General features: G+C 53.7%; 1 protein-coding gene across 9 annotated transcripts in view; it reads left to right on the plus strand.

Moving 5' to 3' along the window:
* Arhgef7 (Rho guanine nucleotide exchange factor 7) overlaps positions 1-26,377 on the plus strand; it is a 114,952-nt gene that overhangs the window by 36,193 nt on the left and 52,382 nt on the right. For 7 of the 9 annotated variants that reach the window (XM_004858541.3, XM_004858545.3, XM_087193145.1 and 4 more), the window contains 2 exons: positions 18,254-18,338; positions 19,745-19,875. In XM_004858541.3, coding sequence (XP_004858598.1) covers positions 18,254-18,338; positions 19,745-19,875 — 216 coding nt within the window. Of the gene's footprint in view, positions 1-15,996; positions 16,117-16,164; positions 16,466-18,253; positions 18,339-19,744; positions 19,876-26,377 lie in introns of those variants that run through there. The other 2 variants (XM_004858542.3, XM_004858547.4) reach the window with 2 other exon arrangements.

The following is a 26,377-nucleotide window of genomic DNA, read 5'->3' on the forward strand; positions in this document are numbered from 1 at the left end:
TTTAGGTAGTTCTGCTATTCTTCAGATTTAAACTTTTTATTTGTTACGAGGACGTGCTTACAGTGCATAGTGATCACAGTCATCATGGGGAGCTGGTGTGTGGACACGACACGTCTCATTCTTTTTCCATCCCTTTTCCCACCTGTCCCTCCACCTCACACAGGACTGAGTTACACATCCCTGTTCTCCAGGTGAGAAGGTACATGGACACACTGTGTCCTCGGCACTCTGCTCTTGGGGACCCCAGCTGAATGACCGGATGAGGCTGGTGCTTGAACTCCATCTCCAGGTGTCATGGGCACAGCAGGTCTGGGGAATCTGAGCCTGTGGGTAGTGGTTGAGCTGGGGCAGGGCCCAGGGGTGTGGGCTTTGTTAGGGGCTTTTCCACCCTGCTGCAGAGGTGACGCCTGCTGCAGAGGTGAGCTCCTCCGCCAGCTGCTGTTCCTCTTCTGCTTGCCAGCTGTGCCACCTGTACAGTGGGAGAGGGCAGGTATAACTGACAGTGTAATAACAGAACAGATGTAATCACCGTACAGTGTAATAACAGTACAGGTGTAATAACTGCCACCTGTACAGTGAGGACAATACAAGTGTAACTGTACAATAACAGCACAGGTGCGCTAACTGCACCACCTGTACAGTGGGGGGAGTACAGGTGTAATAACTTCAGTGTAGTAACAGTACAGGTGTAATAATATGGTGTAGTAACAGTACAGTGTAATAACGGTGCAGTGTAGTAACAGTACAGGTGTAATAATCATATGGTGGTGTAACAGTACAGTGTAATAACCATACAGTGTAGTAACAGTATAGGTGTAATAACTGTTCAGTGTAGTAACAGTACAGGTGTAATAACCGTGCGGTGTAGTAACAGTACAGGTGTAATAACCATGCGGTGTAGCAACAGTACAGTTGTAATAACTGTGCAGTATAGCAATAGTACAGAGTAATTACCGTGCAGTGTAGCAACAGTACAGGTGTAATAACCGTGCGGTATAGCAACAGTACAGAATAATAACCATGCAGTGTAGCAACAGTGCAGGTGTAATCGTGTGGTGTAGCAGCAGTACAGTGTAATAACCGTGTGGTGTAGCAATAGTACAGTTGTAGTAACCGTGCGGTATAGCAACAGTACAGGTGTAATAACTGCGCCACTTGTACAGTGGGGCAGCACAGTACAGTAGTAACTCTTTATATATATCCGATAAGTTAATACAGAGCTTCCAGAACATCACTGTGCAGGTTGGAGATGCTAATAGATAGTAGTTGTTAATTTGTCATTTGAACTACATTGTGTTTTTGCTTTTGTTTTTTTTAACCTAGTAACATATAAAGTTCAGAAAATAAACCAAAGAAAAAAATCATATAATATTAGCATCTAGGGATAACCAGTGTTCAGATTAGTAGTCACTTTTTAGACGATTTTCCATCTGCGTACATTGCAGGTGCTCTGAAGCTACCCATGACTTGATAGTACACATGATGCTGTGTGATGCTTTAACTTGATACAGTGGAACTGTTTTCCTGTGTTGAATGTTTGTCTGCTGATTTTAATGGCTGTCTCTTAGTTAATCCCATTTTGGATGTGGCAGTGCACTCTAAGTTTGTGCTTTTGTAAACAGTGAGTCCTGTGACATACATTTCCTTTCCCTTCCTTCCCTTTCCCTCCCCCTCCCTTGTTCCCCTGCCCATGTGAACACGTTCTGCCTGCTTCCCAGCATCTGTCCTCCATGTGCTCCTTGTTTACCCTTTGGGTTTCTCACAGAAGAGAAGCAGTGCGATACTTAGACTTGTGTGTCCGATTTATTTCACTTAGGATTATGGTCTTGAGGCACATCCGTTTTCCTATAGATGACTCAAGTTTATCTGTCTTTATGCCAGAGTAGTACTCCACTGTATATAATAATACATCTTCTTTATCCAGTCTCCAGTTGATGGGCACTTGGACTATTTCCAAGCTTTAGCTATTACAAACTGTGCCTCTATAAACATGGGTTTGCATATATCGCTGTGGTGTGATGCTTTTAACTCTTCCAAGAAGCTACCTGGGAGAGGGATAGCTGGGTCTAAGGAACCTCTAGTTCTGGCTTTTTGAGGTGTCTCCACATTGATGTCCACAGTGGCTGCACCAGTCTGCACTCTCACCAGCAGTGGAGAAGGGTTTGTTTTTTCCCCACAGCCCCCTCAGCATTTGTTGTTGGTCGATTTCTTGATAGCAGCCATTCTTTCTGGAGGGAGATGGAATCTCAGTGTTGTTTTAATTTGCATTTCTCGAATGACCAGTGAATGATGTTGAACATTTTTTTCATATATTTATTTATTGTTTGTACTTTTTCATCTAAGAAATATCTGTTCATTTCAGATGCCCATTTTTGGATTAGGCCTTTAAATTTGAGGGATCTGATTTTTTTTTTGAGGCTTTATATGTTCCAGATATTAGTCCTTTGAGAAAGATGTTTCTGTACAAAGCCTTTGTCTTAGATTAGCTTTGTGGGTGGATGGCTTGATAGGGCACTGCAGGGTCCCAGGTGTGGCCTCCACAGGGTCTGAAACCTGCCCTCACACAGTCCCTGGATGGGTTCTGCCCATCACTCGGCCTTGCTGGTGGCAGTGCATGACCGCTCTACCCCATGCTGCCCTGTGCCTGCCTGTCCTTCAGCGTCTTCTCTCCCTGAGGGTAAACAGTGCATTTCCTGTGTGAGCCTGGCCCCACCTTCCTGGGTACCTGGTGGGCTGATGTACGTGCGTGCGCAGGAAGGGCTGCTAGAGTAGGAACTCAGACATTGCAGAGTCACCTTCCTGGTTGGCACAGGTGTTCTGGCATGGGGCTGGCGGGCCCCTCAGGCCACCTCGAGGCTGCGTGCAAAGGTAAGTGGCTGGAGAGTCAAGGGTGCAGGGGAACAGTGCAGCTGGCTCTCCAGGGCTGAACGGGGCTGCCTCATTTCTGAAACATTCTTCTGTGTGTGTGTGTGTGTGTGTGTGTGTGTGTGTGTGTGTGCGCGTGTGTGCGCGCACACACGTGCACGCGTGAGAGAGAGAGAGCGAGTGAGGGCGCACGTGTGTGCGCAGGTGTGTCTGCCTGCCTGCCTATCTTTTGAGACCAAGTCTGGTTTTATAGTTTAGGCTGGCCTTGAACTCACTATGTAGCCCAAGCTGGTCTTGAATTTGTGGGAATTCTTCTGACTCAGCCTCCTGAGTGCTGGGATGACAGGTGTGCGCCACCATGCCCAGATTCCCATGCATTTCTAAAGGAAATTAAAAAAAATTATTATGTGACTTTGCCTAATGCTCAGTTCTCTTACAGATTTTGTAGCCAAGCTTATGATTGAGATTTTCCCAAATGAATCTTGAAAAACATGTTGGACTAATGAAAATGCGGAGGATGCTTGCACTGACGTTGGCTAGGGCTTGTTGCTGCAGGCTTCCAAGTTCTCGGGTGCAAGACTGGAATTACTGTGTGTCTGTGGTCTGTGCACAGGGCGGAGATGCCCCGGGTGCTCTCTCGTCCTGGGTTCAGACTGCTCGGCTCTGCAGGTTGTCGCATACAGAAGCAGATTTGTAGCCAGAGTCTGACTCCTGTAAGCTGGACCCTGGTCCTCTAGGAAGGCCGGGGACAGACCAGGCTCCTCAGCCGGTGTGTTTGTCTCTGCCAGGGCTCCCTTTAGCTAGGGAAGATAAGTGATAAAGTGTCTTTGGGAGAAGTGAGGAGCTTTTCTCTGAACATTTTGTGGCGATTTAAAAGCAAAATCAGTTTCTTCTCAAATTATAACTGTCTTTTTTTCATTTTAAAGGCATATTTAACATGTAAAATGATAAGGTAATGTTTAGTCACTAATGTAAAAGCAATTTGTGTTCGTAGTCGCTGTTATTTAGTTGCTGGAAAGCTCATTTTAAAGTATCATTGGACTGGGCCGGGGATTTAGCTCAGTGGTTTTGGCGCCTGCCTCCAAAGCGCAAGGTCCCGAGTTCAATCCCCGGTACCAAAAAAAAAAAAAGTATCATTGGACAAGATAGAAACATTTGCTCACATAGCGTAATATATCTGTCAGGCCCACCTGCTTCCCTAAAGGCTGTGTAGTATCCCCTTGTGTGTTTAGACCATGCTTGCTTTTTGTTTTTAAAAAACGTTTATGAGTAGCTATTAATTTTATAAAATACTGGGTTTCAATGTGTTGTCTTCATACATGCATATATGAATCATGTTCACCCTCCTCTTGTTCCTTTCCTCTTGTCTAAGAATAGCCTCCCTTCTGCTTTCATGTCTTTTTTTTCTACTGGGTATTGAGCCCAAGGCTGCATCCACATCCATCCCTGCTTTGTGTTTTGAATTTTTATTTTGAGAAAGTCTTGCCAAGTGGCCAGGTTGCCCAGTCTGGTCTTGAACTTGCAGTCCTGCTTTAGCCTCCCAGAGCTGTGGAATTACAGGCATGCACCAACATGCCCAGCTAATGTCATGTTTTAAAAATCTCTCATATTAGGGAAGGGAAACATGCGGTCCTTGTCTTTTGAGTCTAGCTTATTTTGCTTAACATGAACAGAATGAAGAGACAGCCTGCAGAATGAGAAAATCTTTGCCAGCTGCTCTTCCAACACAGGGTTAATACCTAGATTGCATAAAGAGCTCAAAAAACACCAGTCAGCCAGCCCATCAATAAATGGGCAAACGAATTGGACACTTCTCAAAAGAAGTCAGATGGCCAGTGACTTATGAAAAAATGTTCGTCTTTAGCCAGTAGGGAAATGCAAATGAAAACCACATTGAGATTCCGTCTCATCCCAGCCAGAATGGCTATCATCAGGAATCAAAAAGAAGGGCCAGGGATTTAGCTCAGTGGTTTTGCCACCTGCTGTGCAAGCGCAAGGACCCGAGTTCGATCCCCGGTACCAAAAACAAAACAAAACAAAAACAATCAAAAAGAAGGAAATGCTGTGGAGGATGCAGGGAGCAAAGTCCTCTGCACTGCTGATGGGGAGGCAGAGGAGGACAGCTGCAGTGGCTGTGTGGGGTCCCGCAGGAGAACTACCCGAGTGGTGTCAGCCCAGCTCCCTCTGGGGCAGCGCTCTGCGGGGCTCCTTGTTCACTGAGGCGCACTCCGCTGGCCGAGGTCCCACCAGCAGGTGAGTGTGCTTTGTCTTCGCAGTGGAGTACCCAGTTGCACAGCAGAATGGAGTTACATCATTGTCAGGAGAATGGATGAACTGGTACTTAATTTCAACAGGCAAGAGTGTCCCAAGTTGCCCTCGGTGTCCTCCCGGTGCCTTGCTAAGCTTGTGTCACCTCCGTCCATGCTGCTTTCCCTTTGCTTCACAGCTCTGAAATGGCCAGGTGTCTAGATCAGCGCTGTACAGGAGAAATTCCTGTGAGTCAAACGCATGTTGTGTTTTCTAATGTCTATTAAAAAGTAAAAAGAAACAAAAAGTTACTGTTAATAATGCATTCTGTTTAACCCAGTGTTTCCGTTAGGTGATCCCTAACATGTGCTGATATAAACGTATTGATGAGCAGCTTTGCTTTCTCTTGCTCATCCAGCCTTCAGAATCCCACGTGTCTCTGTTACAGCCCTAGCGCAGCACAGTTGGAATTAGCCACGTTTCAGGACTCGGCACCCCGTGGTGGGCAACCTCTGCCTGGACAGTGCGAGTCTGGGTCCCGCAGAGGCGGGTGAGGCAGTCACATCTGAAATGAAATGGAGTTGTTTGCTGAGGGCAGGCTATGTGCCCACGTGTTTAGTGTGTGCTGTGTCTGGCTTCGCAGTGCCGTGCGGAGAAGGGGTGGTTCCCATTCTGTACATGGGAGACTGGGTGTCGGGGGAGTCCTGCTCCACACGGAACAGCTGTGAGCGGGCAGTGCAGGCCAGAACCCTGGGGGACAGAGCAGCTGTTTCCGGAGCTGTGCCTGAGACCACACGTGCACAGCAGCTTGCCCTCCGTCGGGGACACAGAGGAGTGAACGTGTAACGTGTATGTCCCATGTGGGGCTCGTTAGGTTGGTGGTCAGGGAGGACCTCTGCAGAGGTGGCGTCTGAGGACTGGTCTCCCTGACATGGGAGTACATCCAGCTCACTGGCCTCTGAGGAAGACAGACATGGACGTCCAGGTTGCTCTTCCGTGCTGCCCTGCCTGGGTGCACACTATCAGGAGGCTTTGCTCTGGCAACTGTGGTGGCCAGGGCTTGTTGTGCACTGGTGCTGCTCCTGAGAGTTCTCCTCAGCTTCTCGGGTCAGGCAGCTGGGTGCTTCCCTCACCGAGGGCCTGCCTGTGGCCACCATCCCTGCCCTGCCCTCAGGAGGATGGAGCTGAGGCTTGTGCCACTTCCCCGGGCAGCCTGGCCTGGTCCCGCTGTTCCTGGATTCTGCTCCCTGCTGGCCCTGGTGTGGGCGTGTGGGCTTTCTTCCAGCTCTAGTGCTGGGCCATGCGAGCTCTGCCCTGAGCTGTACTTAAGCTTCACTGCAGAATTTGGCCCCGATCTCGACCTGCTCTGCCGAGTGCAGATGGTGACAGCGCAGGACTCCTGCTGCAGTGTTGCATTTGTGTCGGGTCCTCAGCAGTTTCTGTCTCTGGAGACTTGGTGTGACATGTGAACTCCTGTCACTGTGGTCACTGATCCTGGGTCTGCTCACACAGGAGGCCTGGGCTTCCTGCCCTGTCCTGGCTCTTCTCTGACCAGGCCTCCTGTCCTCTCCTTTCTCCACATGCCCCCCGCCCCCCGTGTGGCCTTTGGTCCAGTGTCGTGCCAGCCTGCCACCTGTCACGAGCACATTTCCTGGTGACCCAGGCCAGGGAGGGTGGGACCCTTGTTCTGGGCATCCCCTCGCCTCTCCTACACTGTTGGGCCGAGATATCCCTCTACGGTGTGTGGCGGGCCTCAGCCCGACCCGTCTGCACCAGTGTTCTCGAGCGTCATGGGCATTACTCAGTGGCCTCTGAGCTCCTAGGGAGCCAGACGTGGCACTGTGGTCTGTGTGGCCCAGGCCCGCCTGCCCGCACAGCAGTGGCCCGCTGTGCTCTGCAGAGGGCTCCTCAGCTGGCCTGGCTGTGTCTGCTGTGCTTACCACCTCCCCTGGGTGCTGCTGCTCCCTGTCGCTCTCTGTGACTCTGAAGTCTGTAGCTACTCGTGTTCCTGGGTCGTAGCCTCCTCGGGGTATACTGGCATCTCCCCCTGAGCAGCTCACCAGAGTGGGTGGAACCCCGCAGTGCCTGTCTGGGACTGGGGTGCCCTCCCACTTACCCTGTTCACACCCCTGTCCCTCCTCAGCACTGCTGATCCTGTTTCCCCCTTTCTCCCCGCCCTACATTCTCATTGGCTTCAGCCCAGCTGCCTCCTGCCTCGGGGGTGGAGAGCTTGAGCCGACTGGGCCTCGTGTCAGTGCTGTGGTCCTGACGCAGGGTCAGTTGGAGAGGATGGGCAGCCAGTGGGGGGCTGGCCTGACTGCTCGCTGGCAGTGCTGGCTCATTGGTGGCGCCGTGCACTGGATGGTCTGGGGTCCTGGAGACTGCTGCACACTGTTGAGTCAGGGCCCCGAGCCGGGTCAGAGACTGCCTGGCAAATAAATGTCTGTGCTGCTGGGATGAGATGCCGGGAGGATTTGCATCTACATCACCGCCTTCCTTCACCACAGTGCTCAGCGCTGGGCGTGACATGTCAGGGAGCCAGCCGCTCAGAGCTTTTCAGGTCCTTGTGTGATCCGTGTGGGGCTCTGGGGAGAGTGGGGTGGGGCACGCGTGACTGCAGTGGCGCCCTTTGTCCCCTACCCTGGAGGAGCCCAGCTGAGCTGAGGCTGGCTACCGAGGGGAGGGGGGTGGTCGTGGCCCGAGATTCTGGGTGGGGTCCCCAGAGCTGCAGGTGAACGGGAGGCCCTGTGCCATGGCATGCAGCTGTCACCTCAGGAAATGTGCCCTTGCTCTGCAGCTGCTCCCTGCGTGTCCTGGATGTGTCTGGGAAGGCCTGTCCTGGCCTCCCAGCGTCGTGGGCCCAGCGTGGCTACGGCCGCTGTTCTACCCAAGCTGTAAGTCCCCAGGCGGCTTCACCTTGGTTGAGCAAGGATGTCCCATGCTGGCCAGATAGCGTGGCGGGGCTTTCCTGAGGGTATCCTTTGCAGGCTGAGTCCTGTCGTGGAGAAGCGCAGCAGGCCTGAGCCGGGGCAGGAGCCGGGAGATGTGCCTGCCCACCCTCCTCCGTTTGCTCGCTCCCTCTCTCCCACCCTTTCTTTTGCTTTTCCTCCTGCTGTGGTGAGGGGATGGAACCACTGAGCCACACACAGAGCAGCTCTTCCCCTCTCCTGAGTCTAGTAAGACGGGTTTCTGTGATTAGCTCTTAGTCAGCCTTGCCTTTATTTTGAAAACAAATCAAGCACACCTCAGGTTCTCTGTGGGAAGGGACCATCCCCTCCCTCTTCTTGGCAGGTCCTGGCCTTCAGGCACTTGGCTCTGAGCTCCTGGGGGCCCTGGGAACCAGCCCGAGGACCAGCTCCCAGGGAGGAAGTCCAACCCAGTCCTCCCAGTGTGCTTTAAAATAGTGTCCCTAGCGGGAGCGTGTTGGCATCCACGTGTACGTTAGTCTGTGTGCGTATTTTCTGATAGGTTGGAGAAATCGCCCAGCCCTCGGTCTGGAAGTGGCCCTGATACTGTCCCGTTTTCCTCAGGGGTCGGCGGGCTTAAGGCTGCTGTGGGGAGCCCTCTGCGGCTCAGTGTGGGAACCGTGAGGGACAGGGACACGGAGCCCCTGGGGAATGAGCCCGAACTGGTGTGGCCAGCTGAGTGCTGGGTAGGAGGAGCACGAGGGCCTGCCCTGTGGAGGTCCTGGTGGCCGGTGGAGCCCGAGGGCCGAGGAGGACCTTCATCCAGGCACTGGCCCTGGGGGCTGTGTGTGGCTTCGTCGCCTGCTCGCTCGCTCGTTGGCTTTTTAATGTGGAGAACTGTGGCAGGTCACTCGGCAGGCTAGTGTGGTAGAGGCCTTGTGCCTTTCCTGGCTCCCTGGTGTTGACACTCTGCCCTTTGTGTCTCCTCTGAGCTTCTGCACACCTACATTGTCTTTGCTGAGCACTGAGAGGGAGCACAGCCCTGCCTCAGACCTCGTGATGCTTACCTCTGGGTGCGTCAGGGTGTGGAGTTTAAAATGAGAGCTCTCAAGAGTCCCAGGCTGTGACCACACTCAAGACAGGGCCGTCATTTTCATGGTGCTTCGGGCACAGTCCTGTTCAGGTTTCACAGCTTCTTCCTTTTGTTAAACATAGGCGGTGAGCAAGGGTCATGTGTTACGTTTGTGTTGTCTCCTAACAGAGCAGACCCTCCCATTTGTCATTTATGACTGAGTTTTGCAAGAATCCAGGCCTGTGTCCTGCAGAGCACCTGCCGTCTGGCTGTGACTGGACTCTGAGATGTCTCCATAGACGGTGCTCTCTGCTTCCCACTGGGGTGCTGGGTGGGGCCTGGGCTCTGTGCTGGGGGCGCCTCTCTGTGTGGAGCATAAAAGCCACGGGGATCTCCTAGGGCCTGTGCCTGCCCCGCCCCCAGGCCTCCCTCTAGTTACCAGCTGCTTCGCGCTTGCATGGTGCTCAGGCCTGTCTGGAGTCTGCCTCTGGGACTTGAGGCTGTGGGCAGCGAGGACTGTGGTGGGGGCATGTGTGCTTTGGACGGGGGATGGGAGGATGTGTGGCCATCGTGATGTCAGAGCCCTACTTCTGAGCCCGTATTGCTTTGCGTTGTGAAGCAGAACTCGGCTCGACTCAGTTTTGTCCACCTGAGGTGTGGGCATGATAGAAAAGCTTAAGTGAGGAAGGAACCAGTAGAGATAGGACATCATCCGCTCTGCATGTGAAGTGTTGCAAATTCAGGAGGGGTGGAAAGGTAACGGCAGTTTTAAAAAGTGTCCACCAGCAGCGCAGTAGTGCTGGCCGCTACTCTGGAGTACCAGCACGGTGTCGACACCGCACGCGCAGGGAGCGACGGAGGTGAGGTGAATTGGAATCGAAGGGGAGCCTGTGCCGCTGGTGGGAGGAGTAGAGGGGCCGTGGGCAGCGAGCTGTAGGTGTCCAGCATGGAGTGCAGCTCCATGTCATGAATTCTGGCGGGTTTGTAGAGATGCTGTGCGTAGCTCATCACAGGGCTGGAAGGAGATGAACACTGAGGCTGTGTGACTGCCAGAGCCTTAGTTTTCAACCTGGAGCCAGTGAGTAGGGCCTTGGAGTAGAGTCCCTGGCAGTGCATATGTGTGAGCCAAGGCTCCTTAGGGACGGTCTGCGTTCTGGTTACAGTGGAAAATGAGGTTTTTTGGGGGCAAGGTCAAGCGTTTGAACTCTGTAATCAGTCCAGGGTTAGGCAGCTTGGGGTGGGGATGTTTTTAGGAAATTTCAAGTTGTGCCAGGGTCAAAGGGTTCATCCCTCTGGAAAGACCAGACCCAGGAGGATCCCTTCCAGGCTGCCAGTATTTTGTTGGCACCTCCGTTCAGAGCAGCCTGGAAGAAGCAGGGTCCCTGCATGCCCGACTTGAGTGTTCTGAGCAGTAGGCAGCACAAGGTCTTTGACCAGAGCAGTTTTGGGACAGGCTGTGTTCTGCTCCGTCGGAGCGTGGCTTTGGATTTCCTGGTGAGCAGGGAACTCAGCTGTGTTTCTCTGGGGACAGTCTTCATCTGCAGTTTGTGTGGCAGCCTTCCCGCTGGGGGAGTGGGCAGCGGAGCTTTGTGCTATAGCATGGGGCAGAGCTGCAGGTGTGGCAGGAGAAGGACAGTGGCATGAGCCTCGGGGAGCAGCGGCTGGAGGCAGGAGGGACACGTACCTCTGTGGGACATCTGCTGCTTCACGGCTAGCTGCTGGCCTCTTGATTAGTTGACCCAAACCAACAGAGCGCAGACTGTCCGGGCTTGAGGTGTGCCCCGTTTGGGCTGAGGGGTCTGAGCTGGTCCTGGCTGTGTGATTGACTACAGGTATGTTGCCGGAGATGTAGTGGTAGAAGCAGAAGCGAGATGTGGCTCGATGGGCAGAGGGCAGGGTGGGGCAGCCACGGCTGACTGAGCGTGGGACTGATGAGAGCCAGACGCTGCTTCCAGCTCCTGCCCTAGAACCTAGGCCCGCTGCGGAGGCTGGCCACCATGCTGTCTCCAAAGGCTGGGCACGATGTTCCTCTCCGTCTGTGGAGTTTAGTCTTGGGGAGCGGGGGTGCACTTGTGGTTTGTGCCGAGCAGGTCCATGCCATGGGGGAGCTCAGCACCGGCCAGGAGGAGGGCTCGGCCTGGCCAGCCAGGTGCCCAGCGTGTTCTAATGAGGTGTTGGGCTGGGCACTAGGGACGCCACCCCACGGGCTGGAGTGCAGCCAGTGAACGGTGAGGGTAGGGAACAGGGAAAGGGGATGTTACTAGAACCTCTGCAGTAAGTCCTAGTCTCCTATGTGGCGAATTACAGGAAAGGTAGAAAAATAAGACTGAGAACCTGAGCTTTGGGTCTGATCAGTGCTGCTCTGGGCAGCAAAGATGAAAGCCCCCAGCTTGCTGCACCTTTTATTCAACCTTTTATTCTGTACATCGGGAGAAACAAATGTAACATGACTTGCAGAGAGTTCAGTACATCCTGGGTAAATAAGATGGTAACAGTCCAAGAACAGTGAGGAACTGAGTAGATGTTTGTTCCTCCCAGGATGTTTTCAGCTCCCAGGATGTTTCTTGTCGTGGAGAATCACAGCATCACTGGATCATTGAGGTCTCAGTTGTGACCAGAGGCCAAAACGGAATTATGTCTTGGAATTCCATAGCTGGGTTGTAGGCAAGAGAACTAGGCCAACCAAATGACTTTTCCCTAAAATTATGTAGCATTGCTCCCGACAGGTGAGGGCGCTGCAGGGTGGGTGGCCGAGGCTCGAGCCAGGGCATCGGGTGCCCTGGGTTGTTGGGGCCTGGCTGAGGAGTGAGCAGGGTGGGGACCGGGACCTCGGGCCTCACAGCACTTGGGTGAGTGTGACCCCCGATTTGTCAGTGGAGGCCTGGGTCACAGGCCGTCTTCCTGGCTGGTTGGTTTGGGCGCCGGCTGTGTCCGGCCCTGTCTCATGTCCTGGTGGCGCCACTCCCACCTCATCTCCTCATCACCTGCCGTGCTGTCCTTTCCCATCTCACAAGCCCCTCTTGGACTTCGCAGGCCTTCAGGTGAGAGTCAGGGGTGCAGAGTGGTTTATCAGGTGCTGGTGCCTTCATGTCATCCTAGTGTCTGCCTGGCTTTGGACCTGTACAACCCTCTGCTTTTCACTGTGGATCCTGTAGGGCTGCAGGAAGAGGGAGGAGCTTGGGTTTCTGTCGGTCTATCTGCCTGTCTGTCTGAGATGGGGGGCTGTGTAGTTCAGGCTGGCCTTGAACTCACTATGTGTCCTCCAGCTCCTGTCAGTCCCCCTGCCTGAGCCTCCTGAGTGCTGGAGTTACAGGTGTGGGCCACCACGCCCTGCGGAAAGGAACTTCATGTGCTTGCCTTGTCTCCTGTTTCCGCACATCTCTCAGCTGAGGCTGCGAGGCGTCTTTGCCTGGTAGCTCTGTGCTGTCGTGTCCTGGATGTGCCAGCCGGGCTGCCCCTCTTTGTGAGTAGAGGCCCACTGGCTGGCATCAGCAGCTGCCCTGGGGTGTGGTGGGCAGGCAGTGCAGCAGGAGGGAGAGTCCGTTGGGGACTCAGGCGAGCGTCCCCGTGTGTTTCTCACACTGCTCTCCAGACATGACCGGGTGGGCTGGGTTGTCCCTGCAGGTAGGAGTCTGTTCCTTTCTTCCTCAGTGTGTGTCCCTGAGTCTGAGGAATCTCAGGCCTCCTTTGGGATCCACTGAGGCCGTCCCTCCTTGTGGGATGGGCCTGGGACTCAGCCCCTGCCCATCGGGAAGGGGCTCGGGGACCGCTCTGTCCTTCCTGGAGCTGCATGTGTGGTCCTTGAAAGGCGGCTCTGGCTATCTTAGCCATTCAGAGCTGTCTGCTTGCTGACCTCTTGGGTTCTCGAGACCTCGGGATGCGAGTGGCCTCTGCTCGCCCTGGTGCTGCAGTGGGTCCCTCCTTGCCAGTGTCCTAACGCCTGGCACCGGGGGAAGCGGGCAGGCAGAAGGCAGCCTGCCATTTAGAGACTTCCTCAGGTTCGGGCTTTCAGCTGCTTGCTTAGGTTGTGCAGCTGGTGTAACGCTCTTGTTGACTGTTTTGCTCTAGCTGCTGTCCCTTCCCTGTCATTAGCCTGAGTGGTGCTGTCCCTCTGGAGGCAGCTCTGTGTGGCTGTGTGCTCCTGGCTCTTGAAGGTGGGTGTGTGTGGGGCGTCCGCGTGGGCCGTGTGGAACCCCACCACCCCCCGATGCTGTCACCGGTGTCACACTGCCTCTGGGTGGAAGCAGCAGCAGTCTGACCGCTGTGAGGTCTGGGCTGTGTGTGCTCCAGCCCGGCCCTGGGCCCTGGGGCCCTCTGGTCCTCGGCAGGCCGACTGTCCCCACCCTCACCCGCTCTGAGCCGCCGTTCTGAAGGGATGGTCGCAGCACTTGGCTCTTCCCGTTCCTGGTTCCCAGTTCCTGGCTCCCCCTTCCTGGAAGCCAGCAGGCACTCAGTGTTTCTTTCAGAACACGTATTCCCTGCCTGGTGTTCGGGTTGTCATGGTGCAGTCTGCAGAACTGAAGGGAACTTGATTCTTCGTTCAGTCTGAAGCGAACGGTTTGGGGCGTGTAGGGTAAAGTGCTGTCATCGATAGAACCCTGGTCGACTTTAATTTGATCCCTGGGAGAAGGAGTAGGTGGGATTCAGTACCACATTTGCAGAAGCCATGGAGATGAAAACGCAGGGCTGGATGTCTGCTTTTCACACATCGTCTGCAACTCGGGCCATTTGCATTAAACTTAAATAGCATAGGGTTCATCTTTACGTGTTCTTGTTTTAAAGTCACAGATTCCATCTGACAATGTGATAGGACAAAATTATATTTTTAAACTTTGCAAGCCACACTCCAGCACTGTGCCAACATAACAATTTCTTGTGTCAAAAATAGCTTTGTCAAAAAAAAAATAGCTTTGTCATAAACTTGCTGGGGAGCTGAGCACCAGAGGCCCTCGGAGTGTGAGTGCTGGCTGAACTGGGACAGTCTTGGTCCCTGTCCCCTTGGCCTCCAGCAGTGCGGAGGTGGCTGGACAGGGAGGAGGACAGAGGCTCCTTTTCTGCCGTGCCTGGCACTGTGCTCCACGGGGATGCTGAGGTGTGTGCCCTGCTGCCTGGGTCATGGTCAGGGCTTCAAGGTGGGGTTGCCAGCAAGGTGGTGGGCAGAGCAGCTGTGTGTCACACTCGTGGACCTTCGCTTCCTGCTGGTGCTGCTGACGCCAGCGCCTCCCTCGGCCTCTGCGCTGAGTCCATGTCTTTGGTGGCCCAGAATAATGACTGAGAGCCGTGAGCCAGCAGATGTTCATTGTTTGAGTTTCCCATGCTTGGTTAGAGTCGGCTGTTTGTAGAACAGCTGACCACCCAGGTACCCAGTGGCCTGGGCATGTGGCACGCTCCCTGCTTAGCAGGTCCCCAGCTGCTGGCAGCCAGTGGGACGCCCCAGACTAGCTCGTGGACATTTGTGTCTCCTTGCAGGTTCCCGTCAACAGCAGCCACTAGCAGTTAGGCCCTGGCTGTGCTTCGGATCCAGGGAGGGAGGGAAAGCTTTCTCACCAGGGAGTGACAGTGGTGTCGGGAACAGTCTTATTTTGAAGACACCAGCTTGCGCCATCTTGCTTAAAATAGTCTTATCCTGAATGATCTCAGGGCTTCACTTAGCGTCCTGCTTCTCCTGTTCTTTGAGACATGCTCTGCCTCCATCAGTGGTCTGAGGGTGACGTTGTAGGTGGCCTTGTGAAGTGACACTGTGTTGGTAAGCTGTGCCTGACCCCATGGGAGGTGTCACTGTGCCCTAGCCCTGTCCTTATCCAGGGTCCAGGCCGAGGAGCAGCCTGGTCTGGAATGCGAGGCTTTGGCGGGCACAATGCAGGCCGGCCTGGCTCTTCCTGGTCCACATCCCTGTCTCGAGGCTGAGGAACGGAGCTCGGGGCAGTGGCTTCTTGGCCGCCTGCCATCCCTGCCCTTGTGTGCCTGTCCCACCTCCTGCCTGGCCGAGCAGAGACGCCAGGCTTTTCAGAAGGAGCCTCTGTTCTGCCTGAAGACTGGTTCCCTTCCTAGTTTCCGTGTGCTTTGGTGTTTGTTGTGTTTCCTTCCGCAGCACTGAAAGTAAAACATCGGAAGTAAAATATGAGAAACAAGTCATAAGTAGTAAATTTAACATTATGAGCTTCTTGGTGGAAAGGATAGACGGTTGTATTTTGGAAATAGCAGGTCATTCTGTGGCACATTTAATTCACTTAATGCAAAGTAAGGGTGAGTTTTCAGAGTGCGTCTTTCCACCCAGGTGCGCTCCACTGTTGTGTGTGTCTTCCCCTGCGCCTGAGGCTGCCCTGTCCCTGGTGTGAGGAGCGGTGTAGCTGGTGGCGTGAGCCTTCTGGTGGCCTCACAGTGGTTTACACTGGACTCTGGGAGAGAGGCACGATCTCCACTTCCGGGCCTCCCTCTGCAGACCCTGCTCTGAGTGGTCGGGAGGTAGCTTGAGTGTTTTGCTGTCCTAGAGCCCCCAGCAGTCTGCATGTGCATCTTCCAGATGCCGCCAAAGAGAGGCTGGGGACAGCGGAGTGGGCTCTTCCAACTTTGCCTTCCCTCCTCACCTGGGAGCCCACAGTGGCGTGGGTGGGAAGCCCCGAGAATGCTGCCCTGTCCCGTGCGGTGTGATTCTTGCGTACACACTGGTTTATCTGCGCGTGTGTTTTTCTGTAAGAGTCCTGTGGAGGCTCACTGCTTCCTTCCTAACGCATGCACGCACTGTACGAAGGCTTCTTTTCCATTCCAGGAGTAGTCCCTTTCTTCCTTCAGGAAGCGCTGGGCCTGGGGCTCTGGGGGTTGTGTCATCACCTCTGTCCAGCTTTCCCCTGGGGTCCGTGGATGTGACGTCACACCAAGGCCCGTGGGCGGGTGGGCGGGCACAGCCAGTCAGGTGCTTCCTGTCTCCAAGTTGAAGAGCTCCATAGCCCTGGAATAACAGGAAGCCTCCCCATTTGCACATCCTGTGTTCTGGGTCCCATGCCTCGCCATCTCGCCGCCATGAAGGTCAGTGGCCGTTTCTATGTGTGTTTCTCTGCCTTCACCGTAGCTTGACTCTCCCAGGCTCTAGAATTAGACCGCAGTGCTCAGCATTTCACAGTTGAGGGGACTTCAGAGTTCAAGTGTAAGGAAGCTAAGGCCTATTAATGTTAATACTTCTGCTTTTCCCCTGATACTGGCTGTTGAGCCCAGGGCCTTCACACTGAGTCCTATCCTGAGCCCTTTTTAATGTTTTTGTCTAGAGACAGGGTCTCACTAAGTCCCTGGTTTGCTCAGGGTGGCTCAAACTTGGATTCTCCTGCCTCAGCCTCCCAGGTGCTGGGGTTATACGCGTGCACCCCCAGTCCAGTTTAAGGTTAGTATTTTCAATTCTTTAAAAAGCTGCTGCTTAACCTGTATTTGCCACGTAACAGTGTAGATGGTGTGGTTGGTCAGCCTGGTTGGCGCTCCCGTTTGAGCTGGGGTTCTTCCTAAGTCATGGGAGCCATAGCTGAGTAGAGCTCTGAGTCCTGAGGTGCTTCCGAAGCCTCTGTTCCGATGAGTGCTGCCGGGCCGCGGGGGTGGAGTGTGTGCAAGTTTGTGTCTTTGTGTTCTCTTCTTGTGGACTCTAACAGTGACAGTGAGCTGTGGTTCAGCGCCTTTCTGTCCTAGTGACTTGATTGGCTTCTGTATTGAGGTTGTTTTCCAGCTTCTCAGTCTTCTCTATTCACGTGTGAACAAACCCTGCAGAACTGGTTTTTAATCTCATTATTTCAGAAATTGTAGACAGAAGATAGCTGGAGGTATTTTTTTGTTTTGTTTTTTGGTAATGGAGCGTGGACCCAGGGCCTTCACACTGTGCTACATCCCCAGGCCTTTTTATTTATTTATGTTTTATTTTGAGACAGTCTCACTAAATAGCTAAATTGTCCATACTGGGCTTGAACTTGGAATCCTCCTGCCTCAGCTTCTCAGAGTGCAGGGATTATAGGTGTGCACTCTCATGGCTGACACCCTAGAGTCTATTGACATTAAATTCATGGTGACATTGAGCACCGAAGTGGGTGGCTGGGTGGGTCAGGACACATTTGCTGGGTGTCAGGAGAGACTGTTGGCCCGGTACTCTCCGGGACGGCGTGTGGGTGTACACCGTGGAGTTAGCCCGATGCTACATGCTTTGGGGACCTGGTTGGGGCTGAGCGACTCTATTCAGTCGTGCTCCTTCAGGAAGTAGGATGAGTAAGGCTTAGCCAGGAAGGAGGTGGGCGGAGGGCAGGAAGTGGGGAGTTCCTGGCAGGCTGTGCTGAGAGGCGCGCAGAGTGGGTGATGGGCACAGGGCGGGGCGGCACAGAGCTGTCCTCCTCCCACTCCGTGACCTGTTCTGCCCCAGAGGGAGGAAGCCCGCAGTGTGATACAAGTGTTGGTGTCTAAATACATTGCGGGTGTGGTTTTTTTCTTTTGGTACCGGGGATTGAACTCAGGACCTCATGCTTGCCAGGCAGGCGCTGTGCCGCTGAGCTACATCCCTGGCCCTACACTGTATTTTTCTTTAACCTCTGAGATTTTTTTCTCAGTTTTTCTAGGACAGAGTAGTGGATGGTTTGACTATTAAAATTATTTTTGTGTGCCGTTATTTGGTGATTGCAAGTGACATGTTGTCTTTAGCCAGTATTTGGGAAGAGCTGTGTGTTTCACCAGGAGCATGTGAGCACACACCTGTACACACCCACACCCCCCAGCGGCCTGCACCCGGGCGCCCTCCTGCGCCATGTGTCCCAGCTCCAGGTGGGTGGCTACAGCCCTGGTCAGCTCCGGCCTCTCCACAACCCAGTGGGCGAGGCTGCACAGGCCTGGGTCCAGCCCTGCCCCGCTCTGGTCTGCTTCCTCCGCACCGCTCTGCTCTCTGGTCTGCGTTTCCTGGTGGCTGTGGAGTGGGCTGCGTTCACCTGCGGTCTGTGGCCTCTGTGGAACCTGAAGGGGAGACCCCTCTGGGCCGAGCTTCTGGGGGAGCTCTGGCCACCTGCCGCCCTCTGCCCTGGCCGGGCTGTGCTCTGCCGCAGGTGCTGACCAGGGGTCCACACCCCTGCACCTCAGCCTCAGGGCTCTGTCCTGCTCCACATGTGACACTCGGCACTAATCTTGCTTGTTTAATTTTTCCTTTCAGACGTTTGATGCAAATGATTTGTATCAGGGGCAAAACTTTAACAAGGTCCTCAGTTCCTTAGTGACTCTAAATAAAGTGACAGCAGGTAAGACTTTTTTATTAACTTTGGGGTGTGGGGGGGCTGAAGCCTTTGGTGTTTTGTTCTCAAGGTGCAATGAGCATTGCTGAGCTGTGGAAATGGTCTGCTGCTACCTGCTCTGCCATCCCTCAGTGCTGTGCTCTGGGCTGTGAGGAACTGGGCCCTTCGTGCCTAAGTCCTCCCCTGTGGCAGAGGACTGGCAGTGTGGACTTCCCACACTGGCTGGCCTGTGTTGCTCTGGTCACTGGCAGCTGAGCCTGTTGGAGCAGCAGTGGAGGCTAGGCCAGGTTGCCTCACGGCAGACTGCAGGAAATGCCCTCGGGGCAGGTCTTGTCCTGGGGCAACCTTAGGGGTCTGTCTTTTTGAGTGGAGACTGCTCTGTGGCACTCACTGCTGGCCCTGTGCAGCACTTTAGAAGTGCAGGGCACCTTTGAGCTGTGACAGCTGAGGAGGCCAGGTTGTTCCTGACAGGGACTCACTGGCAGCAGTGTGTAGGCAGGATGGGATGGAAGGGCCCCCCCGGGCTCCTCTGCTGCCTCCCCTGCCCTGGCAGGCTCCCCTGCGGGGATGAGGACCTCGCAGTGCCACGCCAAGTGTGCCAAGAGGTGCTTTGACTCTGGGTTTCTCTGTGATGTCTTCAGACTTTGGGAGTCAACAGCTAATTCTGAGTTTTATAGACACCACACAGGGCAGTGAAAACAGGCGGCTGTGGTTTCCTTAGGAAAGGGCCACTGGCCTCGCTTTTCCTCCTCTGAGTCGAATCACAAGTAAGCAGTGGGCCGCTGGCCCTTGCTTAGTGGTTGGCAGGAGTCTGGGGCGTGGAGCCGAGCCTGGGCCTGCCTGACGTGGGAGAAACACTCAGGCTCTGCTTGGAAGGGGGGCAAGGGCACAGAGGCTTTGGTTCCGGTGCTGTGTGCACGCACAAGGTCTTGGAGAAGCAGGCGTGTGTGATGCTGTTTTCTGCTCGGTAGCTGAAGGAGAGGCTTGTTTTTCCAGGTGAAGGGAAGTACCAAAAACAGTCACAGGGGCCGGGGATTTAGCTCAGTGGTTCCGCCGCCTGCCTCGCAAGCGGAAGGACCCGAGTTCGATCCTGGTACCACCCCCCCCAAAACAAACAAACAAACAAACAAACAAAAAATAGTCACAAAGCATTTCACAAACTGTTGAAAAATGACAGTGGAGAAGAACTGATAAGTAGTTGTCTCCAGATGGCTTCTGGAGAGGTGATCGACTGGGGAATGAATGCCAGGCGTTCATGTAGCAGACAGAATCTGCTCTTTGTCCCTGCGTCAGTGGCTGGCTTTGTGGGCCCTGGTGCGTCCCGCGTGCTGGCCCCGCTGGCAAGTGTGCATGTGGCACGGCTGTGTGGTGTGTGGGCATCTCAAGGCTCTCTGTGTGCTTCATCTCTGCAGACATCGGCCTGGGAAGCGACTCTGTGTGCGCCCGGTCTTCCTCCCACCGAATCAAGTCCTTCGACTCTTTGGGATCCCAGTCTTCACACAGTCGGACTTCAAAATTGTTCCAGGGCCAGTACCGGAGTTTGGTAAGTTGGAGAGGTTTTATTGTCTGAACTCAAGTATGTTTGAGGACTGAGATTGTGGTGGCATGTGTGGGAGAAGGCGCATCTGTCTGCCCATGGGGTCCAGCAGCGATGCTGGCTCCTTACCAGCCCTCTGGGTTTATGCATCATGAGTGCTTTCAGTTTGCTTGCTTATCTGGGGTATGTTAAGGCACAGCGCTCATCTGAAGAGATGGTGCTCCTTAACACACCTCCTCGCCATGCTAGTTTCTTATCTGCTGCGCTCAAATTACAGAAACAGGATAAGAAATCTGTGTGTAGAAGTACTTAGCTGTACAAAGAAAGAGTGGTTAGAACTAAAGAATCAGAAAGTGGCTTTTTCTCACCGTGAAAGCATGCCTTTAGAGCTTTCCTGAGATGACAGGCAGTGCCCAGAGGGGAGCCCCTTGCCATGGCTGCTCAGGCAGGAGGGAGGCAAGTGGACAAGTGGACATGCGGGCGTCCTGGGGAGGGAAGGAGAAGGGGCTCGGAGGTGCTCAGAGTGCAGGCCCCGCCCGACGTGACAGTGAGGCTGGAGACAGCATCAGCGATGGGTCGGGTGCAGCACTGGACACCAGTGCCTGGGCCCCCAGCCACTGCTGCCCCTGGCAAGCAGTGCCCTCCTCGGTGCTGGCCGGGCCTGGCGGTCAGCATCTGTTAGAGCCCAGCTTCCCCTGTGGTTCTCCCTGGAGACAGAGTAATTTGCTGCGAGAGTCCAAGAAGAGCCTGCTTCTTCGAGAGACTTCAGGGGCCCATGGCCATCCTGCTCTGAGGTTTGTTCATTGTGAGAGCTGAACATCATTTGGAGAGTTGTTTATTCCCCAAGCGGCATTAAAAACAGGAACAGCGTGGAAGGAATCAAGTTATCACTGTTCTCATGTTCTGAAGTGAGCCCGTTCCTTGGCTGACCACGCATAGGACAGCTGTGTCATGCCACTCTGCCACACCAGCTCAGCCTCGGTGACTTACCGTGGCCTCCGTCCTGCAGTCCACACGGTCCCTAGGGTGTCACCATCCCTGTTGGAGGACTTGACGCCTGCAGAAGTTTGCACAGTACCGTTGGGTAGCTTTGTGAGGTGTGAGGGACAGCTGAGAGAAATCAGCATGCCTGCCCTCTGCCATGGCAGTTGTTACTTGGGTTTTTTCTTACTGAGTAAAGGTGGAACGGATTGCAAGTGTATAATCTCAAGTAGCATCAAGTTAAACGTAAGGTTGGTAATGGACATTTCTGAAATCCTCATTAGGTGAAGTGAGCTTCTGATGAGCTAGAAGTGTTGTGAGCGGCTTGATCATCGGGTGCCCGCTCTTGCTGTGGGAGGTCCTTTTCAGCTGGCTGGGGGCGCACTTCCTTGGCTGCTGTGAGGTGACCTCCCCCACAGGCTTGGCTGCCTTGGGCCTAGGACCTGATGGTGACTCTGTCTTTGCCCTGCAAGGAGGTTTTCCTGGATGAAACACAGCCTACAGTGAGGCGGGAATGGCCACGTGTGTGTCCGGGCTGGGTGCTGGGTGTGGAGGCACCCGTTGTCTGCTGTCTCCTGTGAGGGAGCTGCCACAGTGGAACTGAAGCTGACTCTTGGCACTGCACCTGTGGCCTTTGTGCCCCGTACAACGTCTGTTCTCAGCTGCTGGCCAAGCGGCTTTGCTCGCGGCCCGTCTCTGCTGCAGGACAGACTCCTGCCTTGATGTGTTCGGGAGACTGAGTGGTTTTGGAGCCAGTTGGACCTCAGCTCCCCAGCTTCTCGCCCAGCAGGGACGATGAGGGATCTCGAGTGTGTGGACCTAGGCTGTAGCTGTCTGTCAGTCCTTCTCCTTGTCGCTGGGACGGAGTCCCTGACTCACGCCTCCCTGACCACCCGGACACCCAGCAGTGTGCTCACCAATCCCCGGTGGAGCAAGGCTTGACCTGGCTCAAGTGAGGGCTCCGGGGGTGGGGGTGGGGGTCGAGTGTGCCTGCAAGGGTCACCGCCCATTGGGTGAGGAGCAAGAGGCTGGCTCGGGTCCCTCGCACTGGTGACAGTGATTGCTGTGGGACGCAGGCGCGCGCACTCTGCAGGTGGGCTTCTGCATATGGACATTGCTGAGCGGGTGGCACTGGGGAGATGGCGGGCACAGCCCCGGGGCCTCTGGGTTCGTGCTTCATCTCCTGGACAGATGCGACTCGCCTGTCCCTGTGCTGGCTCAGTCCATTGTGCTACAGATGGCCCTGGAATGTCATGGCGGACTCAGCAGATGCCAAGCCGTGGAGAGCTTCTTTAAAAAGGGGAGGAAATGGGCATAATGGTGCACACTTGTAATCCCAGCACTCTGGGAGGCTGAGGCAGGACAGTCACACGTTTGAGCACAGCTGAGCAACTTAATGATACAGCAAGACCATGTCTGGAAACACAAAAAAAGGGGCTGGGGTGCAGCTCAGTGCAAAGGCCATGGGTTCAATCCCCAGTACCAGAAAAAAAAAGAAAAGGAACGAAACGAACCTCACAGTGATAGAAGAGTGCTTGCATTTCTTTTGTGACACTGGTGACAGTGAGCAGAGCCCTCCTAGGTCCTCAGCCCTTGTCCTTGGCTCAGTGTAACCAGAGCCAAGCTGTTCACCTCCTGGGCCTGTGTTTGTGCGTCTCATTCTCTTGGTCGCGTTCTGCAGTCTCTGTAGAGTAGCGTTGTGAAAGATGCACTAAGGAAACGGTCACGGCCTTCAGAGTAAGGACTGCTAGCGGCCGTGGGTCTGTTGGACTGGAAATTTCCGCACAGATGGAAACGGTTACCTGTCCCCCGTGGCTGTCTTCCCGCCCGCCCTCCTCATGACGTGACCCTGAAGGCGGGAGTTGTCTGCGCTGGCCTAGCCCCACATTCCTGGCCGCACTGGGCGTGACTGGCAGCAGGGTTGTGCCTGGAGTTTGGGCCTTGTGGGCTCCTCCTCTGCATAGGCTTCCCTGGGTGTGACTTGCTCCCCAGGGTTGGAATCGCATTTTCCATATGTTATGGAAAGCGCAGTGTGGTGCAATCCTGGTGACCTCTGCTGTGTGGAGAGGGTGATGGATCTGCAGGAAGAGGCAACTCCATGCCACATGGAGCCTGGAGGGCATCCGTCTGCAGGAGCAAGGGCCCATGGGACACTTCTCTGTGTGTTGCTTGCAGCTGGACTTCCTCCTGCCTCACCATCAAAGGGCCAGCGAGCACTGCCGCATTGAGCTCAAACCGCCAGCTGCCGCCTTCTCTGCACATTGAGAGATTTTGTAGTATATATTAGGGCTGTATTTAGGGTTGTGTTTAATCTATTAACTCAGTGTTTTGCTACTTAGTTTTTTTTGTGTGTTTTTGGTACCGGGGATTGAACTCAGGACCTTGCGCTTGCAAGGCAGGCAGCGGAACCACTGAGCTAAGTCCCTGGCCCTAACTTGGTGTTTTGAAGTACTAGATGTGTATTTATAATTTATGGTTAATGCTTATTGTATAAACATGCTTCTATGGCAGTACTTGGGAAAAATCCTGCCAGCTCCGGGCTGCTCTTCGCCGAGAATCTTGTGTGTCTGCTGGCCCTCCCAGGCCACTGTGCTAGTGGTGGCTGCTCCCCTCCCAGCTGCTCCCATCGGCTCTGGAGGCTTTGGGCTGGATGTGTCTGAATAAAATGCCCCGCTTCAAGTGCTGTCCCTGTGGACTCCTGCAGCGGAGAGGGGCCTGGCCTGGTGCTGCTCCCGAAAATGCCACATGCCTTCTCCCTGGCAGCCGGGCGCCATCCACGTTTGGGACATAGTTAGGACCAGGCCACCAGTATTCCCAGTGGAACCCTGTCTCACCCAGTGATGGTTTCCTTTCCTAACACAGTGTTTGGGCTCCGGGGTGTGCAGCTGGCTTCTTTAGTTTCTGTGTCCCTTAGAAGATGGCAGCCCTGGTCCAAGACACTCTTTTTGCACACTCGAGCACACTAGGGCTTTTCTCACCACGCCCACGCCCACGCCCTGGGCCAGGCAGGCTCGCTGCGCAGGGCTCGCTGTGCAGGGCTCCTGCTGGGCTCTCCCCTTCCTCTCCATGCCCTCTGCCCTGTGGAGCTGTGTGCTGCTTCTTCTCTGCACCGTCTTTGTTCTCCGTGTTTCACCTGTTTTGAAGGAGTATGTTTTTCCCTAATTAAATGTTTTGGGATCCTGTATATCCACAAATTTTTCTTTATCCCGATGTTGAAATTTTTATTGCCTTTAGCTTTCAGAAGTTTAATTACTGGGTAGGATGTGACTTGGCTGAGTGTCAACATTTATCCTCCTTGGGTCCCTTCAGGCTCCAGAGTCTACATGTGTGTTTTTGCTGAACCTGGGGCATCATCAGTGCCTCTCCCCTGCCCACAGCTTCGGTGCCACGGGAGAGCCCTTGTGCCACAGGTCTTGCTCTGCTCAGGGTTTGCTCGTCTGTTTGCTCTCTGTTGTTCAGTTTAAGTAATTTTATAAGTTCCATTTTTTAAGAGTAGGAAAGATTTATTATTTATTATTATTATTTATCCTGAGAGACAGGAGGGTTCCTGGAAGTGGGTTGCCACCCAGGCCATTTGTTGGGAGTAATTTATACAGCAGTCACAATGTGGGTATAACATGGGTCAAACTGTAATCAACCTATAGGGTTGCAAGTGTAGCTGCTTAGCTAATATTGATCAAGTAGGGAAGCGGGTCATGTAAGATGGTCCATGGACAGAACAAAGGCATTGTGGGAAGGCTTGGGTCTAGATGCTCTGGTCACCCACCTGGGCGACTGGTCCCGTCTGGACTTCCTGGACCAGGTGGTGCTCAGATATTGTTCCAAGTTGCTGCTCATCCCTCAAGGAGGCCTGCAGGCCTGGCTGGTGCATCTTTATTGTGAGTCCTGCTCTTCTTCAGATATGCCTCTAGCCACAGTTCTCATGTCTGTATTTTTCTGCTGACTCCTTTGAGAGCCCAGTCCGACTCTGACTATACATTGATTCCTGTCTGACTGAGCTGCCTGAGATAATATGACATCCCTGTCTTGTTCTCATTTTAGGGGGAATGTGTTCACTTTTCCCCCATTGTGTGATGCTGGCTATTGGTTTGCCGTATATAGCTTTTATCATATTCAGGCCCTTCTGTACCTGTCGTCTTCAAGGTTTTATCATGAAGGATGTTGAATTTTTTTGAAAGCCTTTTCTGCATCCATTGATAGGATCATATAGTGTTTGACCTTGCTTCTGTTTGTGTGATGTGTTACGTTTATTGCCTTACGTATGTTGAACCACCCTTTTATTTCTGGAATAAAGCCTACTTGATCATGGTGTATGACCTTTTTGATAATGTGTTGCATTCTGTTTGCTAATGTCTTGTTAAGGATTTTTTAATCTGTGTCCATTAAGGAGATTGGCCTGTAGTTTTCTTTTTCAGTTGGGTCTTCATGTGGTCTGGGGATCAGAGTGGGGCTAGCTTCCATAAATGAATTTGGGAATGCTCTATCCCTTTCAGTTTCTTTGAAGAGCTTGAAGAGAATTGGTGATATAACATCCCTAAAGGTTTTGTAGAACTCAGCAGTGAATCTGTCAGGTCCTGGGCTGTTTTTAAGAACTCCTTTCGACAAATTAGAGGAATCTTTTTTTTTTTTTTGGTACTGGGGATCGAACTCAGGTCCTTGCACTTGCGAGGCAGGCGCCAGAACCACTGAGCTAAATCCCCAGCCCTGGGCTGTTTTTAGTTGGTAGATTCTTTATTACCGTGTCAATTTATGACCAGGTCTTAAATATGCTTTTCTTAAATTTGAAATGAACTCATCCTTAAACTGCTTGACTTTCAGGTCCCAGTCAGTTTTGTTTTCTTTTTTTGTGGTGTTATAGATGGAAGCCAAGACCTCTCACATGCTTAGGCAAGCAGGCGCCTCCCACTGAGCTGCATCCTCAACCCAGTTTTTTCTTTTTCCTTTTCGAGATAGGGTCTCACTGTGTAGCCCAGGCTGGCTTCAGATTGCAGCTGTTACTGGCCCTTTAGGTTTACACGCTCAGGTTTGTTTGCACACTGCTGACCGAGTCCAAGGAGGCCTATGTTTGGTAAAATAGAAAAGGGATTTATTAAAGTGAGCTCTGAGGAGATGGAGGGGCCCATTTGGCTCGGATCACTGTCCCGCCATGCACAGGTGGGCAAGGGTCTTTCACAGGGAGGAGGATGGGAGGGGACAGAGAGAGAGAGTGCAGGGCCCACACTGGCCCTGCCACCTTCAGCTCCTCTGGAGAGGAAGGAGCTCCAGGCCTGGGCAGCCTGTGTTCTCCCACTCAGCTGGACTGAGGACCGGAGGGAGTGCTGTTGCATGCTCAGCAGGAGGAAGCTTGGAGAAGTCGCTTAGCTCTGAAAGAGAAAAATCTAGTTTGTACAGTTCCATTTTGCACTCCTTGTTGCACAGCAGTCCTCCTGTAACGGGTCCTGCGGAGTGAGTGGGCTCTGAAAGTTGGCTGGGCGCGGTGGCACACACCCGTGATCCCAGCACTCTGGGAGCCTGAGGCGGGGAGGGA

Source organism: Heterocephalus glaber, unplaced genomic scaffold, assembly GCF_053883595.1.
Source record: "Heterocephalus glaber isolate CG9 unplaced genomic scaffold, H.glaber_assembly_v1.0 deba00001579, whole genome shotgun sequence".
Taxonomy (NCBI): domain Eukaryota; kingdom Metazoa; phylum Chordata; class Mammalia; order Rodentia; family Bathyergidae; genus Heterocephalus; species Heterocephalus glaber.